Below are 23,664 nucleotides of genomic sequence, written 5' to 3' on the forward strand. Positions count from 1 at the left end.
ATCGTCCATCCGGCTCTGTCAGGCTCTTTCATCCCCTCGGCTCCACCTCATTTCTCTGTTGCTCTGGCGCCATCTGCTCCACCTAGGACCTCTGGATCCTCCCCGTCACCCTGTCTCCGTCTCCGCCTCAGGCACCTTCACTACCTGCTACACCACCGTTGGTCGGCCCCCTGGAGTCGGTTGCCATTCCTCCTCCATGGCTTCTCCTTCTATCGGCTCCACCATAGGTCAACATCTTGGCTGTGGCCTGGGTCTAGCTGGACTCCTCCTGCTCCAAGACCCTCCTGTCTCCTCGCTGGCTCCTCCCTCTGTCTGCTGGCCTCCTCCTGGATATCCATCCTCCTGCGGAACATTCTCCCAAGTTCCCACGCCTCCCTCTGTTGTTGCTATGGTGCCTTTTGGGATGGGGCGTTATGTCAGGATTATGGACTTATCTGTGTGTGTTTTTGCCCCTGTGACCAGGTTTCTCCCTTATGTTGATTGTGTTAATTTGATTCCAGGTGTGTCTCACTGCTCCCCCAATTATCCCTCTAAAAATCCTAGTCCTTTCAGTTCTTGTTTGTTGGATCTACTTGTTGGATGTCTCCCTGGTTTTCAGTCTCTACTTTGGATTATTAAAGACTTATTCGGGTTATCGCCAGCGTTTCCTCATTCCTTGTTCCCTCCTAGCTGGAGATTGTGACATAACTATTGTATTGATAACCAGCAAATGATGAGTTTATTGAGGCAAAAGTCATAGTTAATAGTGAGAAATTGTCCCCAAACTAAAGTGTGACCCCTAATTCTTATTTGTAAAAGAATCTAGTTATGTTGGAAAGAGATGACAATGCAAAAATCAAACTTCCTTTACTTTCTCTTACTCCTCTGCTCTCTCTCACCCACAGACATAAAGTTTGTGAATGAAAGTAAAATAAAGAGGAAGAAACAAGTGCAGGGGGGAGGCTGGTGAGAAGAGGAACGAAACGGTGCCTTTGAGTTTGTAATGCAGATGGAGAGAGAGTGTGAAAGTAATTCTTTCCTCCTGTCACACATAATCCCCGCCCCTTCATTCAATAGTCCCTCCCCCTTGTGCTCACTGGCTCATTTCAGATATCTGGGTCACTCCCAGCCCTCCCCTCCTTATATTTCCCTCAATCAACCCAAACAGTCAGAACTCCGCTGCTGCGCTCTTCGTCTCTCCTTCTCCCTCCCTTCCTCCCTCTCTTTGCTACAGGTGTGAGGAGACCTACACCATCCATTCACACGCGCTTGTCCCTCCTAGCCATACCCATTTCATAGCATTAATAATATCATAATACCGACCTGACATCATCTAGAGCATTACTTATATGTGCACTAACACACCAACTTCTACTGTATCCTAAGACTCGTGGGCCCAGTCATCATCAACTCAATAGATGCTGTGTAAGTTTTTATGAAGTGACAATCAAGGAAAGGCAGAATGAATTTTGACGAAGTCCTGGACCGGATTGGAGGGTTTGGACGCTTCCAGAAGACGCTTTATGTGTGGATCTGCCTGCCACAGATCTTCTTGGCCTTCCACATGTTGGTGTCTGTCTTCACTGGGGCTGTGCCCCCTCACCTGTGCAGATCCGAGGGTGGTGGCCCCAGGCTGGGCTTCAACTTCAGCATTGCTCCTGGGGATTCCTGCTCATCCGTTCAGGATGGCCTTCTGTCCCAGCTTAATCACAGTCTTCCAATTACTGAGCACTCGTCCACTTCAAACGGCTGCATGGGGGGATGGGAATTCAGCAAGGAAGTCTTTCTCAGCACTGTTGTCACAGAGGTGAGTGCTAATCTCAAAACATCATGGTTGTATAACAGGATGTGGTAGTTTTGTGATGTAACATGCATAGCTTTGCACTTTCTTAACACGTCTCTCTTTCTGGTGTTATTGGTGCCGGTCATGTATTGTAGTTTAGATGTTTTGGGGTCAGACTGCATTGAGAATTTCTGGCCTCCCGTGGTGAAGGCATCTCAGACGGCTTCATTAAAGTGGTGTAGCTCACAGGACTGCAAGACAGACCAATGGAACTACATTTCTTTTTGCGACATGTGACCAGAGAGATGGGTTGGTCACAGCAGGGCATCCTGGCAGAACCTGCTTTGATTTACAAAGATTGGATCTTTGCCCAACCTCACAACGGGGGCTGACTATCTGATACGTCTCTCTGCTTTGCAGCTGCAGTGTTTGTGTGTGTGTGGGTGGGTTGGTGGGCTTTGCATCTTTTCTCGAGGACAGAGTTTCTAAAACAAACTACTTCCAAGATCCTACCAAAGGTATTTTTGTGGTGAAGACAGATAAGAGTTAGTTCCAAAATATGATACTGGAATAATTAAGTAAATTTATTCAGAAAAACTGGTTGTCACTATTGCAGTATTTCATGGCCCATCTTTATTTACCACTAATATATAGTACCTTAAGAGTATATATATATACTGCTAAGGTACTAAAATGAATCTTTTAGGGGTAGATAAGGTACAAGGTTGTCCCTTTAGAGATACTGCAACAGTGACACACTGTTGTACTTCTAAAGGTACAGTTTTTGCACTTTTTACTGACAGTGGGCTACTCCAGTCCTTCATCTAAATCCAGTTTAATAACTGATTTATATATGTTAATAAGCTTGACAGTAGTAAGTCTAGATGGATGATCTGCAGGCTACTGTACTAACTGATTTTGAAGAAAGCAGGCCATCTTGACCAAGCTGGTTAAGACTGATAAACCACCTTGGACTGACAACAGCTAGCCATAATGTTCCACAAACCACCTGATTATTATAACACTGATTTATTTTATTTTGACCTTGTGACCTCATTTTACAGTGGGACCTTGTGTGTGAAAATGCCACTTTGAACAACATTGGATCTTCTATCTATATGTTTGGGCTGCTGGTTGGAGCTGTTCTGTTTGGTGCCCTCTCTGATAAGTAAGTAGAAGAATCTCAAGGTAATTTTCAATGCACAAAATCTCTCTCACACATCCCAAACTTTCCATTCCAGTGGGGGGTAGGGGTGGGGGGGGGGTTATGGTCGGACAGGATCAGAAATTCAAGGACTGATATCAGGTTAGGTTAACCATTCTGATTGACACAAGCTGATTTGTGAACTGCGCATGCCTGGACAAGAGCTTAAACACCAGGTTTTGGAAATTTTACATAAACAGGTCTCAGAAAATCTCTGAACACACCCTTTCAATAAGCTGACTAATGTGACTCTGTCTGTAAGAAAAACAGTTCATGCTCTGTCACACTTCTGAAACGGCTGGGAAGGCTTCTGTCTTGTATGCAGACTTCTATTTCTGGTTTTATTTACTGATATTTATAGAGAGAAGTTGTGATTTGACTAGTAATGTCTTGTTCTAGAGCCAAATCAGATGAATTTTTGCAGTATTGGAAATGTACTGGTTTTAGAAAGCGGATCTAATAAGCAGCACATGTTCACATTTCAGAGCTGAACAGACAATAGCTGCACTGTGGTGTGAAAACATTAACTGCTGAATGAACTGAAGGGAGAATGTGGGATGGAATGCTCTAAAATACTGGAAAGTCTACAGATGTTTACATGAGACCATCCACTGTACGTGGTTCCAAACAGGTTTTTCTTCACGACCTAGATTATACATTGAATCCAAAACAGAACTAAAATAGTTTATTGCTTAAAATTGAACTTTGATGGTTTCATGCTCTTGGCAGCCAACAATTCAGCACACAAACAATGTTGCGGTTGGCACAAATCACACTCCAAAAAATGCTCGGTTAAATACAACCCAGAGCTGGGTAAAATATGGACAAACCCAGTGATTGGGTTGTTTTGACCCAACGGTTGGGTTACTACGCAGAAGGTTGAGTTAAACATTTAAACCCAGTAGCTGGGTTTGTCCATATTTTACCCAGCTCTGGGTTGTATTTAACCCAGCATTTTAAGAGTGCATGTTTATCAACAATGCAAGTAAACACATATTTTATTATAGTCTGGATTATATGTTTTCATTTCAAAATCGTATAAGTACTCATTGTTAAAGACTGTAGCACAAGGCACTTTTGTGAATGCACGCATTAAAAACAGCCAGTCTGCCATGAAAATCCTCTAAAAATATTAGGGTTGGACGCATTGCCTTTGAAGATGATAAGATTTAAAATGTTACTGTTTGCATTTTTAAATGTGGCAGGCTATTTTACTCAAAGCGACATTGCATTCAGGAGTTATTCATTTGATCAGTCCAGTCATTACCTGGGAATCAAACTCATGGCTTTTTTGCTACATTGTCAACAACCATTTTAGAACAGACCAGACCAGTATGACCCTTTTGAAAAAGAACTTTAGCATATTTTTAATGGAGTACTTTTAATGGATATCATAACAACATTACCAAAGTGTGAACTGAATGTAAATTTTCACATACAAAATGATATTGTCTCTGGAATAAAGTTTACCGTTGTATGTGCTGACAAGAATTTATGGTAAACATAATGTTCACTGAAACTTGTATGACATGTGGTGAAATATATTTGTAATCACACATTTGTAATGATTAAGTTGCATATTATATGTGACCATGGACCACAAAACCAGTCATGAGGGTAATAATTCTGAAATTTAGATTTATATAACATCTGAAAGCTGAATAAATATGCTTTCTATTGATGTATGGTTTGTTATGATAAGGCAAAAAAAGGCTGCATGAGGCTGCAAAAAATCTAAATATTGAGAAAATCGCCTTTAAAGTTTTTTAAAGTCGCCTCCAAATGAAGTTCCTAGCAAGGCATGTTACTAATTAAAAATTAAGGTTTGATATATTTAAGGTAGGATATTTACAATATATCTTCATGGAACATGATATAAAGTCTGATATCTGTTTTTCACAAGGGTAGACCCATGCACAACTATTTTCTAGTAAACATATTACTAAGTGAGCTTAGTTACACAGTTGTGTATATATGTAATGACGCACAGTTTTATGCTGTTTCAGGTATGGCCGCAGAATGATCATATTGATTGGTTTAGCAGTACAGGCCATCTTTGGAGTGGGGGTCGCTTTCGCCCCAAATTTCTACATATATGTCCTGCTTCGCTTTGTGGTGGGCATGACGATTTCCGCAGTAATCATGAATGCATTTGTGTTGGGTAAGTAAAAGATCCAATAAGGCTCCAATATTTAGATTTATTATGCTTTGTAAAGATTTCTGGAACTAGAGAAAATAGTCTGTCAGAAATAAATTGGATTTAGCATTTTTATTTTAGCAGCAAGAGAATTTTCTTAATAATAAGATTATATATTCTTTTGAATTGCACTGTGGTTGAGACAGCTGAGTCTGCGATAATATTTAGTCTGAGACAAGGCCCAATACAGTGTCTTATTCAACTGGGATTTTCTGGATTACTGTGAGTGTATCTTATTGTCCAATGTGTGCATTTTGTCTTTTCACTCTGCAGGCACTGAATGGACGGGCCCGAAAAAGCGCATGTTGGCAGGTGTCATCACAGACTACTTCTTTGGTTTTGGCTACATTCTGCTTGCAGGGGTGGCCTATCTCATCCGAGACTGGCGTAAGCTGCAGTTGGCCATATCTGCCCCAGGCTTCCTCTTCCTGTTCTACATCTGGTGAGCTGCAAACATAAAAAGGCCACAATGTGTCTTGTGACTTAAGTGTCCGAAAAGGACCAGGTACTTAGGAGGCTGCTGTCGCATATGTTCTTGCGTGTATTCTTGTTATATATGTATGTATATTTTTGTGAATTTTCAGGGTGCTTCCTAAGTCTGCTCGTTGGTTAATGGCCAATAACAAGCATGAAGAGGCACTGGATCTGATTCGTAAGGCAGCACTTATTAATGGCAAACCTTTGGTAGACGATGACACTGAGCTCTGTCAGGTATGGCATACTCTTAGTCTCATGTAGTGGAGAAAATATCTGAATCTTATTGCAGCTTATTCTGGCTAAGAACTGCCCTGACAAGAAGAGACAATTTTACTAACATGTAAATTGAACAAACTCAAAATTTGTAAAAAAAAAAACTTATTTTTAAAGAAGAATTATAGCATCTGTTTCACTTCACTCCTCCTGGGCTTTAGGCACTGCCCATAGGCAAAAACACATGGGGTTGGATTTATCTGTGAAATCCAGCTAAATATATATATATTTTTAAATAGTTTTTTAAATAAAAAAAATTGTTAGTTTTTGTCATAATTTTTAAACACATATGACAGTCTTTCTTCTTTGGAGGACAAAAGAAAAATAATGCTCTGATCTCTTTTAATCCATGCAATACAATGAATGGAAACCTGAGCTTCCAAAACAAAACAAAAGCATCTTATATACCCAAGACTTTCAAACAATCCCTAAAAACTTATTTGAAAGAGCTTTTGTTCCTGCTTCAGAGAGAGAATGTGTAACACATGATCCTGTGGCTCAGTGATAAAGCATTGTGTTAGCAGTGCAAAAGGTTGTGGGTTCGAATCCCAGTGGGAAAAAATATGTATTACCTGATTGCACTTCAAGTTGCTTTGGATAAAAGCTTCTGCTAAATGTAACAGAGCTAAATTGCCTCATTAGTAGGTTACTGTACTCCATGACCTGGGGTGTGTTTCCCGTACAACGACGTAACTCGCTGATTAACCACCATAGTATGAAGCATCGTTATGGAAATGAACTAACTAGTCATGACTGTTACCTGAAACCATAGTACCTGTGTCGCAGATCCATGGTTCAAACTAAGTTGGTTTGAACCGTCGTCGTTCTTTGATCTAATGGCTGACTGGAGCCATGAGCACATACCGCCACCTACAGTAATTTAGTTCTATTTTCTCTTTTCTTCGACTCGAATTACGCTTTTGAAATGACGTTACGTAGGAGTCGAGTAATAACGAATCATTAATTTGTTCTGCAATACATTATATACACACACGGAGTTAAAAATCTGCTCTTTTCTGATCCCAATGTCAATAATTCCACAATTTCATATAAATACTATTTCTTATTTAATATGGGTAGGCTACTCAACCACAATTGAAAAAGATGGGTTTTGAAAACTGTGATGTACTTTTGTGGACACCTGTTGCTTATTTTGCTAAATTTTTCCTATTTAAGTCTCCTTGTCATTTTGCCATGTGTTAATGAAAATTAGACGAAAACCCAAATTTTCAGCATTTGGATGCGGTGTATTGTTACCAATAATAAACTCCAGCTATTCTCATAGCTGAAAAATAGCATTACAAATGCTGACAAAAATTAAATCTGTGAAGAAATCACTCAAAAAAATAAATGATGATGGCTATGTATATGAACAAAGCCCAGAAAAAAATCAGGAATAAGTGGAGGGACTTTGCAATTGTGACGAAACGGAGGGCTGCGGCACGTATAGAGGGAAGCATACAAGACTGATGGGGTATCAATTCAGTTCCTCCTCTCCCTACAGAGGAAGAGAAAGTTTGGCCATCCTGGAGCCTATTGTAATGGAAGGATTCTTGGAGGTATACATGTGTATCAACCAGGCCTTTGCCTTCAAAGTTCAGGCCTCCGACATCAGGCCCTCTCCAGTCTGGCCCTTCAACATCAAGCCCTCTCCTGCCTGGTCCTCTTACATCAGGCTTCATATCTTCAGAGGGCAATAAGAAGAAACAACGCTTTAAATTCAGTTGTTAGCTACACTGCATTATTATGCTGTTGGAAATTTATGGATGTGGTGGGTGATGGCCTGATGGGTGGGTGATGGAAGCACACATGACTCTTTTGTGTGGGCCACTTCAGCAGTTTGCAGGTGGCTGAAGAGGGTGCATGGCTTTGGTGATAGCTGGCTGCTGGGAGACAGAGGATATCTTCTTCACCCATACGTCCTGTCACCTGTGCAGCATCCAGCCATCACTGCAGTTTAAACCATTTCTTTAATCTGACATAACATCTGTTAAATATTTGGTTTATTTGCTGATATGCATTAAATGAACACTAAAAAATAATTTTGCAAACAGTGTATATACTGTGTGTGTGTGTGTGTGTGTGTGTGTGTGTGTGTGTGTGTGTGTGTGTGTGTGTGTGTCTGTCTGTCTGTCTCTCTCTCTCTCTCTCTCTCTCTCTCTCTTATTTATACATTTTTGTTACTTTATTTTGGTACACTCATTTACTATAAAAATACTGTGATTTGAGTGTTAACATTTAATGTAAGTGAAAACCTCTAACACACTGTTTTACCAATATTGTTATATGACAAATATGTCTTTTGGAATGTTTTTACAAAGATAACTCACTCGATAAACTCACTGTTTCTTCGCATAAATGAAACAATGGCTGCTTTCTAATCGGCAAGATTAATGCTTTCAGAGGGCACTTCAAAGGGAGAATAATTGCGAGGGCCACGCTGCTATAAAGTTTCAAACTGCATTTGTAATAAAAAATAAAGAAGGCGAATTAGGTAATAAACTTAAACCACAACTTTAACTCTTTTAATTCACTCAGAGTGGATGGTGAAATCTTCTAAAGGAATAGAGCATAGGGTCGATAACTCCAAATAAAACACAGTCCAGGTGCGGCACAATCAATGACGTCGACACAGCAAACTAACGACGAACTATGCCTCTAACCACAGGTGGAGAGCTGTCGTTCCAACGACACAAGTTTACGATGCAGTTTGCGAATGTTCGTTTGAACTATGGTTTCGGGAAACACCGATTCGTTGAACTACGTTGGTAACGACGGAACTTGCGACCATAGTTAGCTAACGATGCTTTTGGGAAACGCAGCCCTGAGCTGTTTGCATCTAATAAGGAGCAGATCCAAAATGTACTGCCATGAAGTAGAAACTTATCTTTTCTTCCATATTGTGATATATATCTGATTATTGAAAAAGTTGTTGATTGGATGAATGCAGGTCTGAATGCTAGCTTGCTGACAAATATAACATATGACTGGAGAAATCTGGAAGTAAGGATAGAGATGATGAATGCCAAATCTACTACTAACCTTAACCTTTGAGGCCACTTTGTTTGTTCTTGTGAATTTGTGAACTTTTGTCTGTATTGTTATTAGATTCACTGTTTTCGACTTTGAAAATGAATTTGAGGACTCAGATAAAGAATGATGAGTTGGAATACAGTGAACTAGTACTGCATTTATGAAACTATAATAAGTGCTTTTGCATCCTTTTTGTGTTTTGCGGAAGTCCACATTTGTTATAAATAAATGGAAGATGAATGAAACACTGAGTACTTGCTCTGTGTACCATAGAAAATGTTATACAGGTTTGGAACAACTTGAGAGTGACTAAGTATTTGGTAAATTTTTTGTCTGGATAAACTTACAAATTAAGTTATTCACTGTTTTGCTAGATGCTTAAAATGTTGACACTTTTGATCACCAGCTATAGGTTAGCTTGACAACAAACAAAACAATTTGGACCACCTAGAAACATGTTGCAAGTTTGCAGTTTTAAATTTTGTAAAACAAATAGATTTTCCAGTAGGGCTATGCAGTTTTTTTTTTTTTTTTTAACATTTTATCTGTGATGTAACAGCTCTCTTCAAAAAGAAATATTTAAATTATTCTTAGTCTCCAACTTGTACTACAGAGTTATCTAGTCTGAGAATATTTGAAATGTGTTTTTCTTGTTTCACAGAGCCCTAAGAACTCAGAGATACAGCAAGAACTGAGGAAGTACACTGTCGTTGATTTGGTCCGAACACCCAGAATGAGGAAACAGTCCCTAATTCTCTTCTACTTGTGGTAAAAAACACAAAGTTAACTGCAAAAACCCAACATGAATTCAAATTAGTGATTCAAATGTCGGAAATTATGACCCGTTTTTCCTATATTCAAACTTCAGGTTTAGAATTTTCAATCTAAAAATGAAAAAAGAAGAAAATATAGATGAATTTGCAGTTAAATTAATAAGAAAAGGAGTTATGTGTATGATGTGTTTTCAGTAATTTAGCCATCAATAAGAGAGCTATTAATAACATCTTCACTGGACCTGCAAATTATGTTATGAATTTGTGATTAATGAACTTTATGAAGGGATGGATGACTCTAAAATTTTCAGTCTGAAGGACACTTTCTATTTTTTGCCTTCAGAAGTAAAAGGTCTAGTAACATGACTACTTCTAAATAAATAAATAAATCACAAAGTACTCTAGAGCAACCATCATATCAAAACACTATAGCAATTTCTGTTCACAAAAACTGTTGAAGAAATTTCAGGACTTTTCGGGAGTGGGATTTCCAGCATTTCCTGTTGTGGCTCTCGTTTCCCTTAAGTTTTGCATGTTTCTCTTTTATATTTCATAATAACTAAAACAAAAACTTCTGCAATAGTTCTGAGCTTGGGCCATTCCCATATTCATTTTTTTTTAATTATGGAGTTGTGATATTTGATTTTGTTTGTTACAGGTTTGTGAATGTCCTGGTGTACTATGGGCTGTCTCTGAATATTTCAGACTTTGGTATGAATATCTACCTGACTCAGATGATCTTTGGCTTGGTTGAGATGCCAGCACGAACCATTACTCTCTTCACCCTAAACCGCTCACGCAGGATATCCCAGTTAGCATTCTTGGCAATAGGTGGCCTGGCCTGCCTTCTTACCATATTCATTCCAGATGGTAGGTGAAAATCCAAACCTTTACTTAACTAAAGCTCTAAAATCATGTGTACTTTTAACATCCGCCTTTTAATTTGTGCTGCTGATTATAATCGATTTTGTTCCAGTTAACTTTATTTTGCATCAATCTTACCAGACTAAGTTTTCAATCTTCAGAAAACTTTAGTTACAGTCATTATACCTTTGACGTTAGTGTTTCCTTGGATCAACTAGTTTTCAGAGACTAAAAGAGCCAAGAACTGCCTATTCTGTAGCAGAAACAATTACAGATTGGACACCAGCTTCGGTGGAAGTAGCATGAAAGAAGAGCATCAACATGTTTTACTAGGCACTTCATCCCAATATTTTAAGGAAAAAGGAAGCCTAAAGAAACCCCAAAGATGATGGCATGTAATGTAACAGTTACTATGAGTGTACTATGTGCTTGATACATAATAATAATAATAACATCCAAATATAGCTGCAAGCGGCAATTATGGGATCAAGCACTTCAAAGGCAAAATAAGAAGCTAAGCATGGCATGGAGAATCAGACCAACTGCAACAATGAGTAATTAAAGCACGGTCAGAATGATTTGAAGCAAAATTGCTGAAAAATCATTAACACAATTTCTTGTAATATGATTTAATGGCTTATCACTTTTGACCAATAGGTAGTGCTGTTATCAAATTGATGTGGTGTGTTCTGTGTGAGGTGACAATGGCACACACAAAGTTTGGTGTCCATATGTGAAAGCTTTGCAGAGATACAGCCTTAGACATAATCTGGCATTATTCCTCAAATTTGTTGCAGCGCAATACAAAAACGATTTTGTCAACACAAAATCCATAACTTTTTGTCAGCACTGTCTGATGTCAGAATAGTGGACAGGAATTTCTGTGCAATAGATGCAATGGCAGAAGAAGAAGAATTCTAATGGATACAATAGATGCAATCGCACCTTCAGTGCTTGGCCCCTAATAAACAGACCACAGGCTCCATTTGGTGTAATTTTGTCATAGCATCCACAGTGTTCATGCCATTGTTTACTACTGTTGATGGGACAGAAGCCTGGAGAATTCTGAGCCACATTTATCACAGTTCACAAACTGTTTACATAACTCACTAACTAAAAGTGATGTCATGTTTCTAACGAGGATTCAGAATGAAGATTTGTGTGTGCCATTTCCCCTCAAAGCAATTGGAAAACAAAACCAGAGACTATCTCTTTCTGTCATAACAAACCTCGTCCGTTCATAATTGCTGTCTTCACAGATCTGTCTATTGTTCGCACTGTACTTGCCATGGTGGGCAAGTTTGGCATCACCGCCTCGCTGTCCATTGTATACATTTACTCAGCAGAGGTATTCCCAACAGTCATCAGGTATGCAAAGTCAATAGGTTTATAAAGTGGCATGGATGGATGACTTTCTTTCTTCATTTTCAATGTTGCTGTGGCTCAAGTGGTAGCGCATTGCATTAACAGCGCAAGGTTGTGAGTTCGATTCCCAGGGAACACATGTTAGGTAAAAATGTTAGCCTGAATGCACTGTAAGTTGTGTCTGCTAAATGCGAAAAATGCATTTTTATTTTTGGATGAAATATTTATTTAAGAGGAACACCATCTTGGTTGGAAGACCTGCCATAAAAGCTTAAATCATCTAAGATCAGTAAACTCTGCCAGACTCAACAGGCTGGTTTAATCTGCAAAAAAAAAAATCTGTAAAACTCACACATTGTTTGAATTTTTTGTGCGTGTTTTTTTTAGGTCATTGGCACAACACACTACCAAGCTAACAGAATTATGTTATAAGAACATTCTCCAAATATTGAGTGTTGGTTCTGGGTCAATATTTGGAGAAAGTCCTTATAACAAAATTCTGTTAACTGGGTTACCACTCAACAACACAGAATTCAGGGCATTAAGCAGTTTATGACTGCAATTCAAGGTTTCCATTCAGTGCAGATTATTATTTTGATGAAAATGTGAAACTTGTCATAGCTCTGAATGGACCACTCTTGCTAACAATATTGTAATTTATGGCCAAATATCAAAATAAATATGTTATAACCCTCAAACCCCAAGACCGTGCCTGAGTGCAGAGGAGTCATGCCCATTCAAAGCGAGGGATCACGTGCCCCCTGAGATTTTTTGAGTCAAGTGGATATTGAATGCAGCTTCCAAAAGACAAAATAATTGCAGATTAATATTGTCTATATTTGATACAATCACACCGGCGTGATCAGAACGTTCAGTCCGTCTAATCACCAGCTGCTAAATTCAAATATGCATTTGCTGGCTGGCGCTGAGCCAGCGACAGAAGTGTTTTTACAGCACTGTGCATTATAACCAATCACACATGATACTGTTGAGCTTATGAATGCAATGGCCAATCAGAGGTGCTATCCGATGAGTCATCGCTGTACTGCTTTCTTCACTCGCTCGCTGACTGAATACCTCTTTCTGGTGAATTCTCTTGTCAGAAACAACAAAGTGCAGATATGTGTACGAATCTTTTAGTAAGATATTGATTGCACAGTGTGAACTGCTTCTGTGATTTTAATGGGAACGCTTGAACTCTAGACTGTCAGTGAAAATGTTCTTTGCTCTCTTTCTGTACAATGAAAGATTAGTAGCCTAACTTACAATGTTTTTATTCACATTAACTTTCAATGTTTAATTCACATTTATTAGAAAGTCAGTCGTATCAAAAATATGTTATGACATGACACCCATACCTGTTACTTAAGTTAACAAACAGGTTTTTATGCATAGTCAATAGATTACATTATTAGGCTATTTCACCATCGCATATTAACTAACATATTGTATGAAGTTGAGAATCGAGATATTTCATGATATAGTTAATGCGTTTGGGAATGTTTCAAATAAAAAGGAAAAATATATAATACATAAATGCTGTTGTGGCTGCTGTGTATCACATGACGAAACCACCCCTACCACCCCACTCGTGCCCCCTCAAAAATAATGAGTGCTTGACGCCCTTGACTGAGTGGTTCAGTTGGTAGTGCTCATCCATAACTAATCCCCCACCACTATCAAGTTACAAATAACTGTATAATATGTTGTGATTGGCATCCAGTTTACTCTGTTGCACAGAATTTTCACCTACTTTGCGGACAGACAAATGACTTCTACTGTAATTGTGTTGCATCAGGCCTGGTTAGGACACAGTGATACATTACACTTACGCCATATTCATCATACACTTCCCAGTGTTCAGTTGAGATGTGAGATACAGAAACATATCTTTCTTTTTCTCAGACAAAATGGCATAGGTATGGGTTCGATGTGCGCACGGGCAGGCGGAGTGATTGCACCCATCATCTACCTCTTGAGAAACATCAGCCGTCACGCCCCCATGGTAGTATTCGGCCTGTGCCCGCTTATAGGTGCTGCCCTCACTATGTTTCTGCCTGAGACAGCCCATAAGCCCCTGCCAGACACTATAGAGGATGTGGAGCGCATAAGGTGAGACACTGCAGACTTGTGAGTACTTGCCCAAATATATGAATCTGATCACACTTTATTTTGGAGACCAATTTTCACTAACTTTTGCTTCAATTAACTCTAATAACTACATCTAATTGTCTTATAATCTAATTAATTAGACATGTGGTATTTATTAAATGCTAATGTTGGATTTCAATCAGCCAACATGATAAATGTTTTTGGAGTCACTTTGATTTGCATATTTGACCTGTTTTTTTTCTGTCAGGTCAAGTCACCTTTATTTATATAGTGCTTTTAACAATACAGATTGTGTCAAAGCACTTGACAGTATTAAATTGGAAAATAGTGTGTCAATAATGCAAAATGACAAAAGTAAACACTCAACTTTCAGTTAAAGGCAGTTTATCAGTGTCATCATCCAGCTCAGTTCAGTTAAAATAGTATCTGTGCAGTCAAGTCCTTCTACTTGGAAAGCAGTAGCCTAACGTACTCAAAAAATCCAGTAGGGTGGATTTTCCAGGAAATGCATGTACTCCACATGCATGTATTAACTTTTTTTGATTGTCAAATATTTTTTGTGCCCTTCCACTAGACAGTGCGAAGTCAGAATAGATTTAACAAACCCCTTGAACATTAAAAGAAAACAGCCCTTTAATGGTAGTCAATTTATGGATGAGGACGTGCAATTTTGTCAAGTGACAGCACATTTATTATGCATTAAATCTCTTTTTTTATATATAAAATGTGTTTTTCTGACACTTATAGTATCAAAATAGAAATGCTAAAATAAAATGAAAAAAGATTTTAAACACATTTCTCTCAGTTGTACTTATAAACATTTTGATGTGATATACCTTTTTCAAGTAAATAAATAAATAACTTGGATGGAAACTTATCTGCTGTTGATAACTAATGGTTTCCTCCCTAATCTGCACATTCTCCCCCCAAATCCAGACAGAAATGCTAAAAACATCAACAGATTCCATCTGGGCCTTGTTTTCATTTACCCTTGGAGATTTCATGAATGTGAACTCCAGTAGTTTTATTAAGATTTGAACAGGTATTGGGAGGTTAATTTCTTGTTGTTTTGTGTGCTTTATTTGGATGCTTACAGTAGGGATGCTAAAATATTGCCAGCACCCTCACAAGAGACATGTTAAAAACATTTATCTGCCTGGGTTTGGAGTTTTTTTCCCCCCTTTCCTGTTTTTAATAAGGAAGGCTGGATATCACATAAACCACAAATCAAAACAGCTAAGCTCTTTAACCGCCAAGAAAGCCACATTCTTTTATTATGAACATATTTTATTCAAAGCAGATCACAGTTAAACCTGATACATGTGAAATATGGTTGATCTTTGCCCTTGTTTGCCTTACAGCACTACGGCTGAGAAGTCACAACACGCTTTGTATGAAGAGTGTCTCAAACAGGCCCCGGACGGCATCCTCTGAACTCTGAGCCTACAGCAGACTTTCCAAAGAAGAGAGACTTTTCAATGTGTCTTTTCCAACCGTTCTCTCCAGGAGTACTTGAACATGAAGTGCAATCTTAGAAGAAAAAAAAAGTATAATTCTAAAAATAAAAGCTGAAGAGTACATCTTTTTTTTTTTTTATTGATTTACCCCTTAATGGAACATACCCTAGTAAAAAAGTAATACATTTATTTATTATGAAGTATACAGTAGTTCAAACCTATAAACATATTTACTGACATATATTGCTCAAGACGTACTGATATAAAAAAATATAATTAAACTTAATTTGGAGTACTACTTGTGCAAAATGCACATTTCTTAATGTTAAGCTTAAAATATTTAACAATTTAAGCATTTTAAGAAAAGTACAATTGCATGGAATTTTTATTAAGTACATAAAATGTAAATGTATTTGTAGTATGCTTGGCATGAATTATTATTATTATTTTTGGTTTTTTTTTCAAATACATTTAAGAATATCTATTTTCTTACTAGGGTAATAGTGCCTTAAAGGTACATATCATTACTTTACAAGTTCACATTAGTACCTAAATGGTACATATCAGTACCTTTTAAAAGGGTACAGCCAGTGACAGAGATCTGTCCATTTTATTTCTGAGAGTGTGGTATGAATGCAGCGAAATGCAGCGCTAGCATGAAGGCAAGAGATATACATTACTGATCTTGGATTGGAAGCAGTTTTATTACAATTGTACAATAATATACATTTTAAGTTGGTTTTATTGTTGTTGGGTTGAGTTTTTAATTTTTTTTTTTTTTTTGTTATAATTTATTTTATTTTTTTTTGCATTTTGAGACACCAGTTAATCTCCAGCTGTGTTTTATTCTGCTTGCCTGGTTTGTGAACTTTTGGATATGTGCGATTCTGCACCATTTATTATTATTATTATTATATTTGTTTGTTTTTATATGACTCAATCATTTTGAGTTGTCTTTTAAGTGTGAGAGCTAGTAGTTCTGCAAACACACACACACACACACACACACACACACACACACACACACACACACACACACACACACACACACACACACTGTGCACTAAATTCATGAGGCATTTCTTGCATTCTTGCTCTTAAAGCCCATTCAGGCTACAGGAATGCACTGAAATACTCCTCACAAACTCATCAACACAAACTTTTTTTCTGTCCCATCAATAGTTTTCCAGTTTTCACTGGGTGGAAGAAACAATAATACCTGCTGGAATTATTACTGCTATTAACTTTTTTTTTAATATGTCAGCCATCATAAAGTCCAAACATTTCAGTGATCATTCATAATTGCTATTATTGCTGATATATGCTAACTATAATGGCATCAGTGAAACTGGTCACCTGGTATTTACGACTTGAGTAACTGGTTCAGAAACTGGTTCAAAAGAGCCTGTTTATTTGGCTATAGAATACTTTACTAGCTGTTTCCAAACTTCTTAAATAATTGTACAATTACCAAAGCTCATAGTCAGCCTTAAAAGAAAGGAAAGAATGGAAACAGAAAATAAACTGCTGCCTTTTGCTTGTTTGGTTGCTTTATTTTATTGTATTTTATTTTATTTTACATACCATCTCTGAATGGTAAAACGGTTTGCAGGCCAATTTTAACATTCACTTTCACATATTAAATATGTAGTGTTAAACAGAATTGCAAAAATAGTTTTAGACAGGTAGTCCCACCATTAGTTCAGGGAATCCAGTACCTTTGGGCCACAGACTGCAATTCTATGACTACACATCTTCAGGAACTGTCCATTTTTAGCTAATTATAGCCACCTTCTGGAGAACAATAGTACTTGAATCTTGAATATTTTTGCATGACCTTTTTTCCAAATTCAGACCAAACTAAAATGACCTTACTGGGGTCTTCTGTATTTCTAAAATATTGTGATTGTGTAATCTATAATGTATTTACCAAATCATTTCATTTTATGCATATGCACTACTGGGCTTTGAATGTTATTTTATAAAACTAAAAGTGGGTTTTGCCCATTAATAGTAAATTAGAATTTTTTTTATGCATAGAAAAATATATAATTTAAAGATTTAGATTTATGTCAAACTGATGTATGTTGGCTGATTTGCAAGTCACCAAGGTAAAGTAGCTGGCTAATGTTAGACAAGGTTTTTGGAAAAGTTGTAAATGAATTGTAATAGTCTGGAAGCAAGTTGCTGTATTCTGACTGTTTTGTGATTAGCTGTCATTTACAAACGCACACACATTACGTGTCTCTGGTCATGAAACACTATCCAAGGACTCAAGACTACAACTGGCATCTCAATGAGTGTGTGACAGCAGCTGCAGCCATCCCATCCGTCTGACACTGAAGCAGTGTGTTCTCCGACTCAAAGCCTTTATACAGAGCCTGAGAATTGTTTTGGAAACCTTCCACATTCATTGGCAATACAAAAACCCAAATTAACAGGTTTGTCTTCCTCATTCCAACATATGAAGGTGGTCCTGTGGTGGTATAACACTTATAGGCCTATTGATTCTAAGTTTTATTTTATTTTATTTTTAATGGAAGCCACAGAATGAATGAACGAAGAAATAAATAAACATAAAAAATAATAAAACTTTAAATAATAAAAGATAAAAAAAAGCAAACTTTTTATCTAACAATTCCGACTTGAGTTTATATATCACAATTCAGGTTTATTATTATTATTTTTTTTTTCAGAAGTCAGAATTGTAAGATGGAAAATGTAAACAGAATTATGATGGGGAATAAGTTCAAATTGATTTTAGATCAATTTAAAGATTTCAACTCAAGAGTTGTCGGAAAAAAGTCAGAATTCTGATCTTATAATTCTGTTTATATTTCACATTTTTAACTTCCCCTCCCTCGGAGAAACAAAACCAGAGTCTGAATTGTGACATAAGAGACTTAGAATAGCAATTTAAAAAGTTGTAATGTAAGATAACAGTATTGTGGGATAAAAAAGGTGCAGAAAATACACAACGATTCTTTTTGTTCTTGTTCAGTGATCAGCATAGAAAATGGAAAATGGTTCATTGTTGGGATGTGGAAGAGCTCAGTGGCTTGAGAAATTATGATGAAAAAAAAAAACTACAAAAGGAGCTTTGTATCTAGGAGTAGATACCATATCTAGGAATAGACTACATACAATGACAGCTCATACTTCTGTCAAATGGAATAATAGAAACACGTTTATGGTGCAGCAGCCTAAAGTCATCAGATCCTAAATGATAGCTATGTTTCCACACAAAAAAAAAGGGTTCAGGGTTAAGGGGTAGAAAAGACAGCTTGTACAATATAAAAACCATTCATGTCCCCATAGGAATACAAGTGTGTATGTGTGTGTACCTGTTTATATATCCTGCTGTGGATTTAAACCTGAATACACACACAGACTCATGGGGACTTATGTCACAAACTTATAAATCATACAGAATAAGTTTTTTAATGTCTTTTTTATTTTATTTATTTATTTGAATATGTAAAAATGCAGAAAGTTTCCTGTAAGGGGCAGGTTTAGGTGCATGTTGATAGAAAGTACAGTTTGTACAGCAGAAATAAACATGACACGTATGGAGAATCTCCACAGATGAGTGTGTTTTCAGTGCAAATCCCTGCCCACTGCCGATTCTGAAGATTTCATTAGACCAGTCAATTACAGTGCTGAAACAAAATACTAACATCTAACCTAAACCCCATTTCATTATGGCTAAAATATGAAGACTGGTCGACAGATGGAAGCATTGAGCCAAACATCACTCTTGAACCTATCACGAAAAGACAACACATCTAAACTGTCTGTTTAACTTACTCTAACACAACATCTCATACAGCACACAACAGCTTTTTTCAGGAATAAGTAGCTATAATTATTATCGTTTAAAATTGCATAGAAACTTATTGTGAATATAGACTAGGCCTAAATGCATTAGACACAGTGGAGTGATCACACTGAAGCACAACCTCGACTGTTTTACAGCTTTTTATTAAAACTTGCAACATGATAAAGATATTCACATTATATATATATTTGTTTAAAAAAAGAAAACAAAGATGTTGATGTTGATGATGATGATGATGATGATGATGGTGTCCACACCAACGATAACATTCTCTTTATTAAAAGCGTGGCTGCAGTTTTAAAACAATATTAAAGTAAGTTCAGTCATTAATGCATTAAGGGCTTTGTGGCAAAATGTTTACGGAGGAGGCGTAACCTCATCTGATGGAATTTCTTAATGGACGGAGCGTTTACGAGCCGCGATTTCCCTTGTAACTTCTTTTAACACTACGCTTGAAAACGCATTACACTCCTCAATGAGTCAATAAAGCAACACGTGTCAGTCCTTCGCCTGCCCTGTTTACAACCTCCCGGGTGGGGGCTGATTGACAACGGTCTCAGCCAATGAAATGCTCGCGCTCGTATTGAACGCATTCTTTTGGCTGAAGCAGATGTCAATCCAAACGCAGCGGCGCCATTGAGTTTCATTCTGCTGCCGCTGCGCCATCATCATCACCATCATCATCATCGCCAGCCGGCCGCTCGCAGCAGTGAATAATATCCGCTGTTCCCTGATCGCCTGCTATTCTTTACACCATCACGGATATCTTTGTGATTGGTTTGTGTACCATGGAAGACATCAATACAGGACTTTAGGCTGTTATCTGGGTAAGTGCATTTTTTTTGTGTGTTGGTTATTGTAGTTTAATAGAAATGGAAGCGTGCAGCCCATCATCCAATGCATTTCAATACTCATTCTTCTTTACTCATACGTATAGTTATAATAAGTCTGTGTTATGGGATTTGCCTTAAGGATGCTGCAGCTGTGATTTTTGTTGCATACACTGCAGACACAATGTTGTTTACTGTTACTGATATTTTTAGATAAAGTCGATATTTAGTTGACTCTGTTATTCTGCTGTGTCGGCATAAACCTGCAGTCCACATCCTTCACTTCAGCTCAAACCCTCAGACCCAAGTTTGTTTATTGAAGCCTACTGGGTTGTTGTTCTTTATGAGTGCTGTTACACGATTAATCGCGGTTAATCGCATCCAAAAAAGTTTTTTTTTTCCTTCCCAATTTATATTTATTATTTATATAAACACACACACACACACGCCTGTATATTAAAAAAAATGCTAAGTTTATATATTAAATATAATAATATTTGATATAAATTATGTGAATATAAATATATGTCTAAATAGTAAATACAGGTAAATATTTTCAAAATATATATGATGTATGTGTGTGTATTTATATATACATAATAAATATACAAAACAAACGCACATATTATGTAAACAAACTTATTTTTGGTGCAATTAATCATTTGACAGCATTATAATATATATATATATATATATATATATATATATATATATATACACACACACACACACACACACACACATAATGTTCAGATACAGCATTGACTGTTCCTCTCTTATCTGTTATCTATTAGCCTATTATTGCGCCTTCAACAATAATAACAAAAGTCAGAAAAGGATCAGGTGTTACATGTTTTCAAGAAGAGGTCTTGGTGGTCTTTTGCTCTGGAACGTATAAGTGTTTTTGAACTAATCTGTTGATTAAACAGTTCTTTGACTTTAAAAGACACTTGTCATTTCCTACTGACATAACCTCCAAAAAGAGTATCTGAAAAACTGGCAGCTCTTGGTCAGCCTGTCTGGAGCGCTACCAGTGACTCATTTTGGACACATAGCTGTAGGCCTGCTCAAATTTTTGTCCAGTTCAGTCCTCTAGATTGTCCCTCCCTAGCATCCCCTGCTCAGATTGTCATTAATCTTTATTGCAGTTGTTTATTTGGTTGGTTTATTATGTATTTGCTTATGGGCACTCTGGATATAGATGTTTTGGGCTAATCACCATTTGACTAATCACTCTGGAGCCACAGCTTCATTTCCAGTTTCACTGGCAAATATCTCAACACTATTTGATGGGGTCTTGAAAGCAATGCTCTGCTTTGAACAACAATACAGATGGTTCAACTCTGATTCTGAGGCTCAAGACTGTGGCTGTGTCTTAAAAGTTGCAGACAGCAGTTTTAAGCATCATGTGCTTATCTGACTCCGAATGTGTTCTCTGCCCAACATGCCATCTAGATAGTTAATTAATTGGGGTTCAATCATGTTCTGGTTTATGCTTGTTAAATGCACTGACCCGGTTTAGAACAACAGTCTTTTTCTTCAATCTGTGACTCGTCGTGCCCTTAATGGTTCTATACAGAAGCTTTGCCTTTTATTTTTAATGTAACCTCTGAAGAGCACTAGCTGTCACTCAGAGTTAACTTAGTGATAACATTCTAACGTAATTGTTAATGTAATAATTTATGATTAGTACACTTCAGTATAGGGAAATGTCCTAGTTGCTTATTAGTATGCCTTTTAATTAACATATTGGCTGTTTATTAGTATTAGAAAGCAAATATTTTGCATGCGCATATTCTACGTCCCTAATCCTACCCAATACTTAAACTTAACCGATACCTCACTATTAATAAGCATCAAATCAGTAGTTTAGGCAAAAGTTGTAGTTTAATAGTTTGTTTATAACGAGAATTGGGACTCAAGTGTGCCAATAAAGTGGGAAATAAAGTGTGACCTAATTTACTTACTACTACTTGTGCACTTTATTTCAAGGCAAAGCATTCATCAGTTCTCAAATCTCATTTGCATGTGTGCACATTCAAATCTAGTTTCGGAAAAATTCCTCCTTTTGTGTTTCATTACAAAAAGAGAAAATACGTGTTTGACACAATGACATAAATGTCGTTTTTGGGTTGTCGTTTCTTTACGATAAAGCAACTTTGAATTGGATCTGTTTGAATGTTCAGTGGCTCTGTCGCAAAACATTATGAGCTGCCTACCTAGACAGCATTGGTGCATGGTCCCCAAAAATGCAGTCTAGGTAAGCAGCCTGTCTACTTTATGTCTGCCGGGCAGTATGTAGTCTTGATTCTTGCTTTGTTAGAATCGTTCTTTTCCATCATAATCACATGCACTCATGAACCTTCACACAGCAACCCACCATTATCCTGCTACATGTTATACACACTAACTGTTCCATCTGGAAAAATTAAGTAGGCTTAGTGGGACGTGTGGCATCTCTTTTGGGGTTGGTGGAAATCACTCACATACTGTCTTCTCTGGCTTTCTCTTCTTCTGTCTTTCTTTTGAACAGACGTTAGTAAAAGAAGGAATACTTTTCTCAAAATGTAAAACAAAAAGGTGCACTCTTTTAATTCATTCATTTTATTTTCATTCATAACAAGAAGACGTTGTATCGTTGTGTCCAAAAATAAAGCAGCTGGTCATAACATCAGTCTGCAGAAGCCTGGAAAGGTAACCGTGGAAACACAGACGAACGTTTGGAACATTCCAGGATTATATTTCACTTGCTGTTTTGACTGGGATGCACCTTTAAGCTGGAGGGTTTGCTGAGGTGAAGATATCTTGTTTATTTCTAGATAGTATCGTTTCATCCTGTTTTGCTCACCCTCTGTCAGATTTGTGCTGAGAGCAGACATACTGTGTGGGGCTCATCTCATAGAGTCGTGCTTATGCCATCAGACGTCGCCTTGACTGCCCCGCCTGCAATCCAGACGTGTTCTAGAGTGGAAGGTAACTTTATTATAATATTGCAGGTGAAATGTCACAAGTTGAGGAGAGGAGCTGAACAACGACAACAGTTTGTGTGTTGGCTGTAGAGAAGGAGGTGCAGTATGAGATTCGGTTTAGTGCAGTAAATAATGAACATGGCCTCAAATTTCAGTATTTTTTTTTTTTTTTACAGTTGTTTTGCTTTATTTCTAAATTTCAATTGAGGGATTCATCTTACATTATACTCCAGGCTTCACCCAAATGACTATAGCACATTTGCAGAAGCATAGTCCTCAAAAATGACAATTGCATTCTCTTGAACTTAAAAACATAAGATGAAAATTGTGTACATGTTGAATGTTAGCTTACTTAGTCTGCTCAAGAGCATGATCTCTTTAAGTCCACATATTATACAAACCGGAAACTGAAACTATGCTTCTAACCACAGGTGGAGGGCTGTAGTTCCAACCGCACAACTTTGTGGTGTTGTGACGAATGTTGATTAGAAGTATGACTTTGGGAAAGAA

At 37.4% G+C, this 23,664-nt stretch overlaps 2 protein-coding genes across 5 annotated transcripts in view; both read left to right on the plus strand.

Moving 5' to 3' along the window:
* The first annotated feature begins 1,153 nt into the window (after positions 1 to 1,153).
* On the plus strand, positions 1,154 to 15,638 carry si:dkey-119m7.4 (uncharacterized protein LOC560629 homolog). The gene is made up of 10 exons (XM_059513297.1): positions 1,154 to 1,786; positions 2,827 to 2,930; positions 4,973 to 5,127; positions 5,437 to 5,605; positions 5,748 to 5,874; positions 9,608 to 9,714; positions 10,378 to 10,589; positions 11,843 to 11,951; positions 13,854 to 14,060; positions 15,422 to 15,638. Exons 1-10 carry the CDS (start codon positions 1,442 to 1,444, stop codon positions 15,492 to 15,494), a joined length of 1,608 nt encoding a protein of 535 aa, XP_059369280.1. The 5' UTR covers positions 1,154 to 1,441; the 3' UTR covers positions 15,495 to 15,638.
* A 4,322-nt stretch (positions 15,639 to 19,960) lies between these two features.
* fynb (FYN proto-oncogene, Src family tyrosine kinase b) overlaps positions 19,961 to 23,664 on the plus strand; it is a 53,288-nt gene continuing 49,584 nt past the window's right edge. The window contains exon 1 of one of the 4 annotated variants that reach the window (XM_059513299.1): positions 19,961 to 20,182. The gene's annotated coding sequence lies outside the window, so the exon portion shown is untranslated. The remainder of the gene's footprint in view (positions 20,183 to 23,664) is intronic. The other 3 variants (XM_059513298.1, XM_059513300.1, XM_059513301.1) reach the window with 3 other exon arrangements.

Source organism: Carassius carassius, chromosome 27 (genome assembly GCF_963082965.1).
Source record: "Carassius carassius chromosome 27, fCarCar2.1, whole genome shotgun sequence".
In the NCBI taxonomy this organism is placed as follows: Eukaryota; Metazoa; Chordata; class Actinopteri; order Cypriniformes; family Cyprinidae; genus Carassius; species Carassius carassius.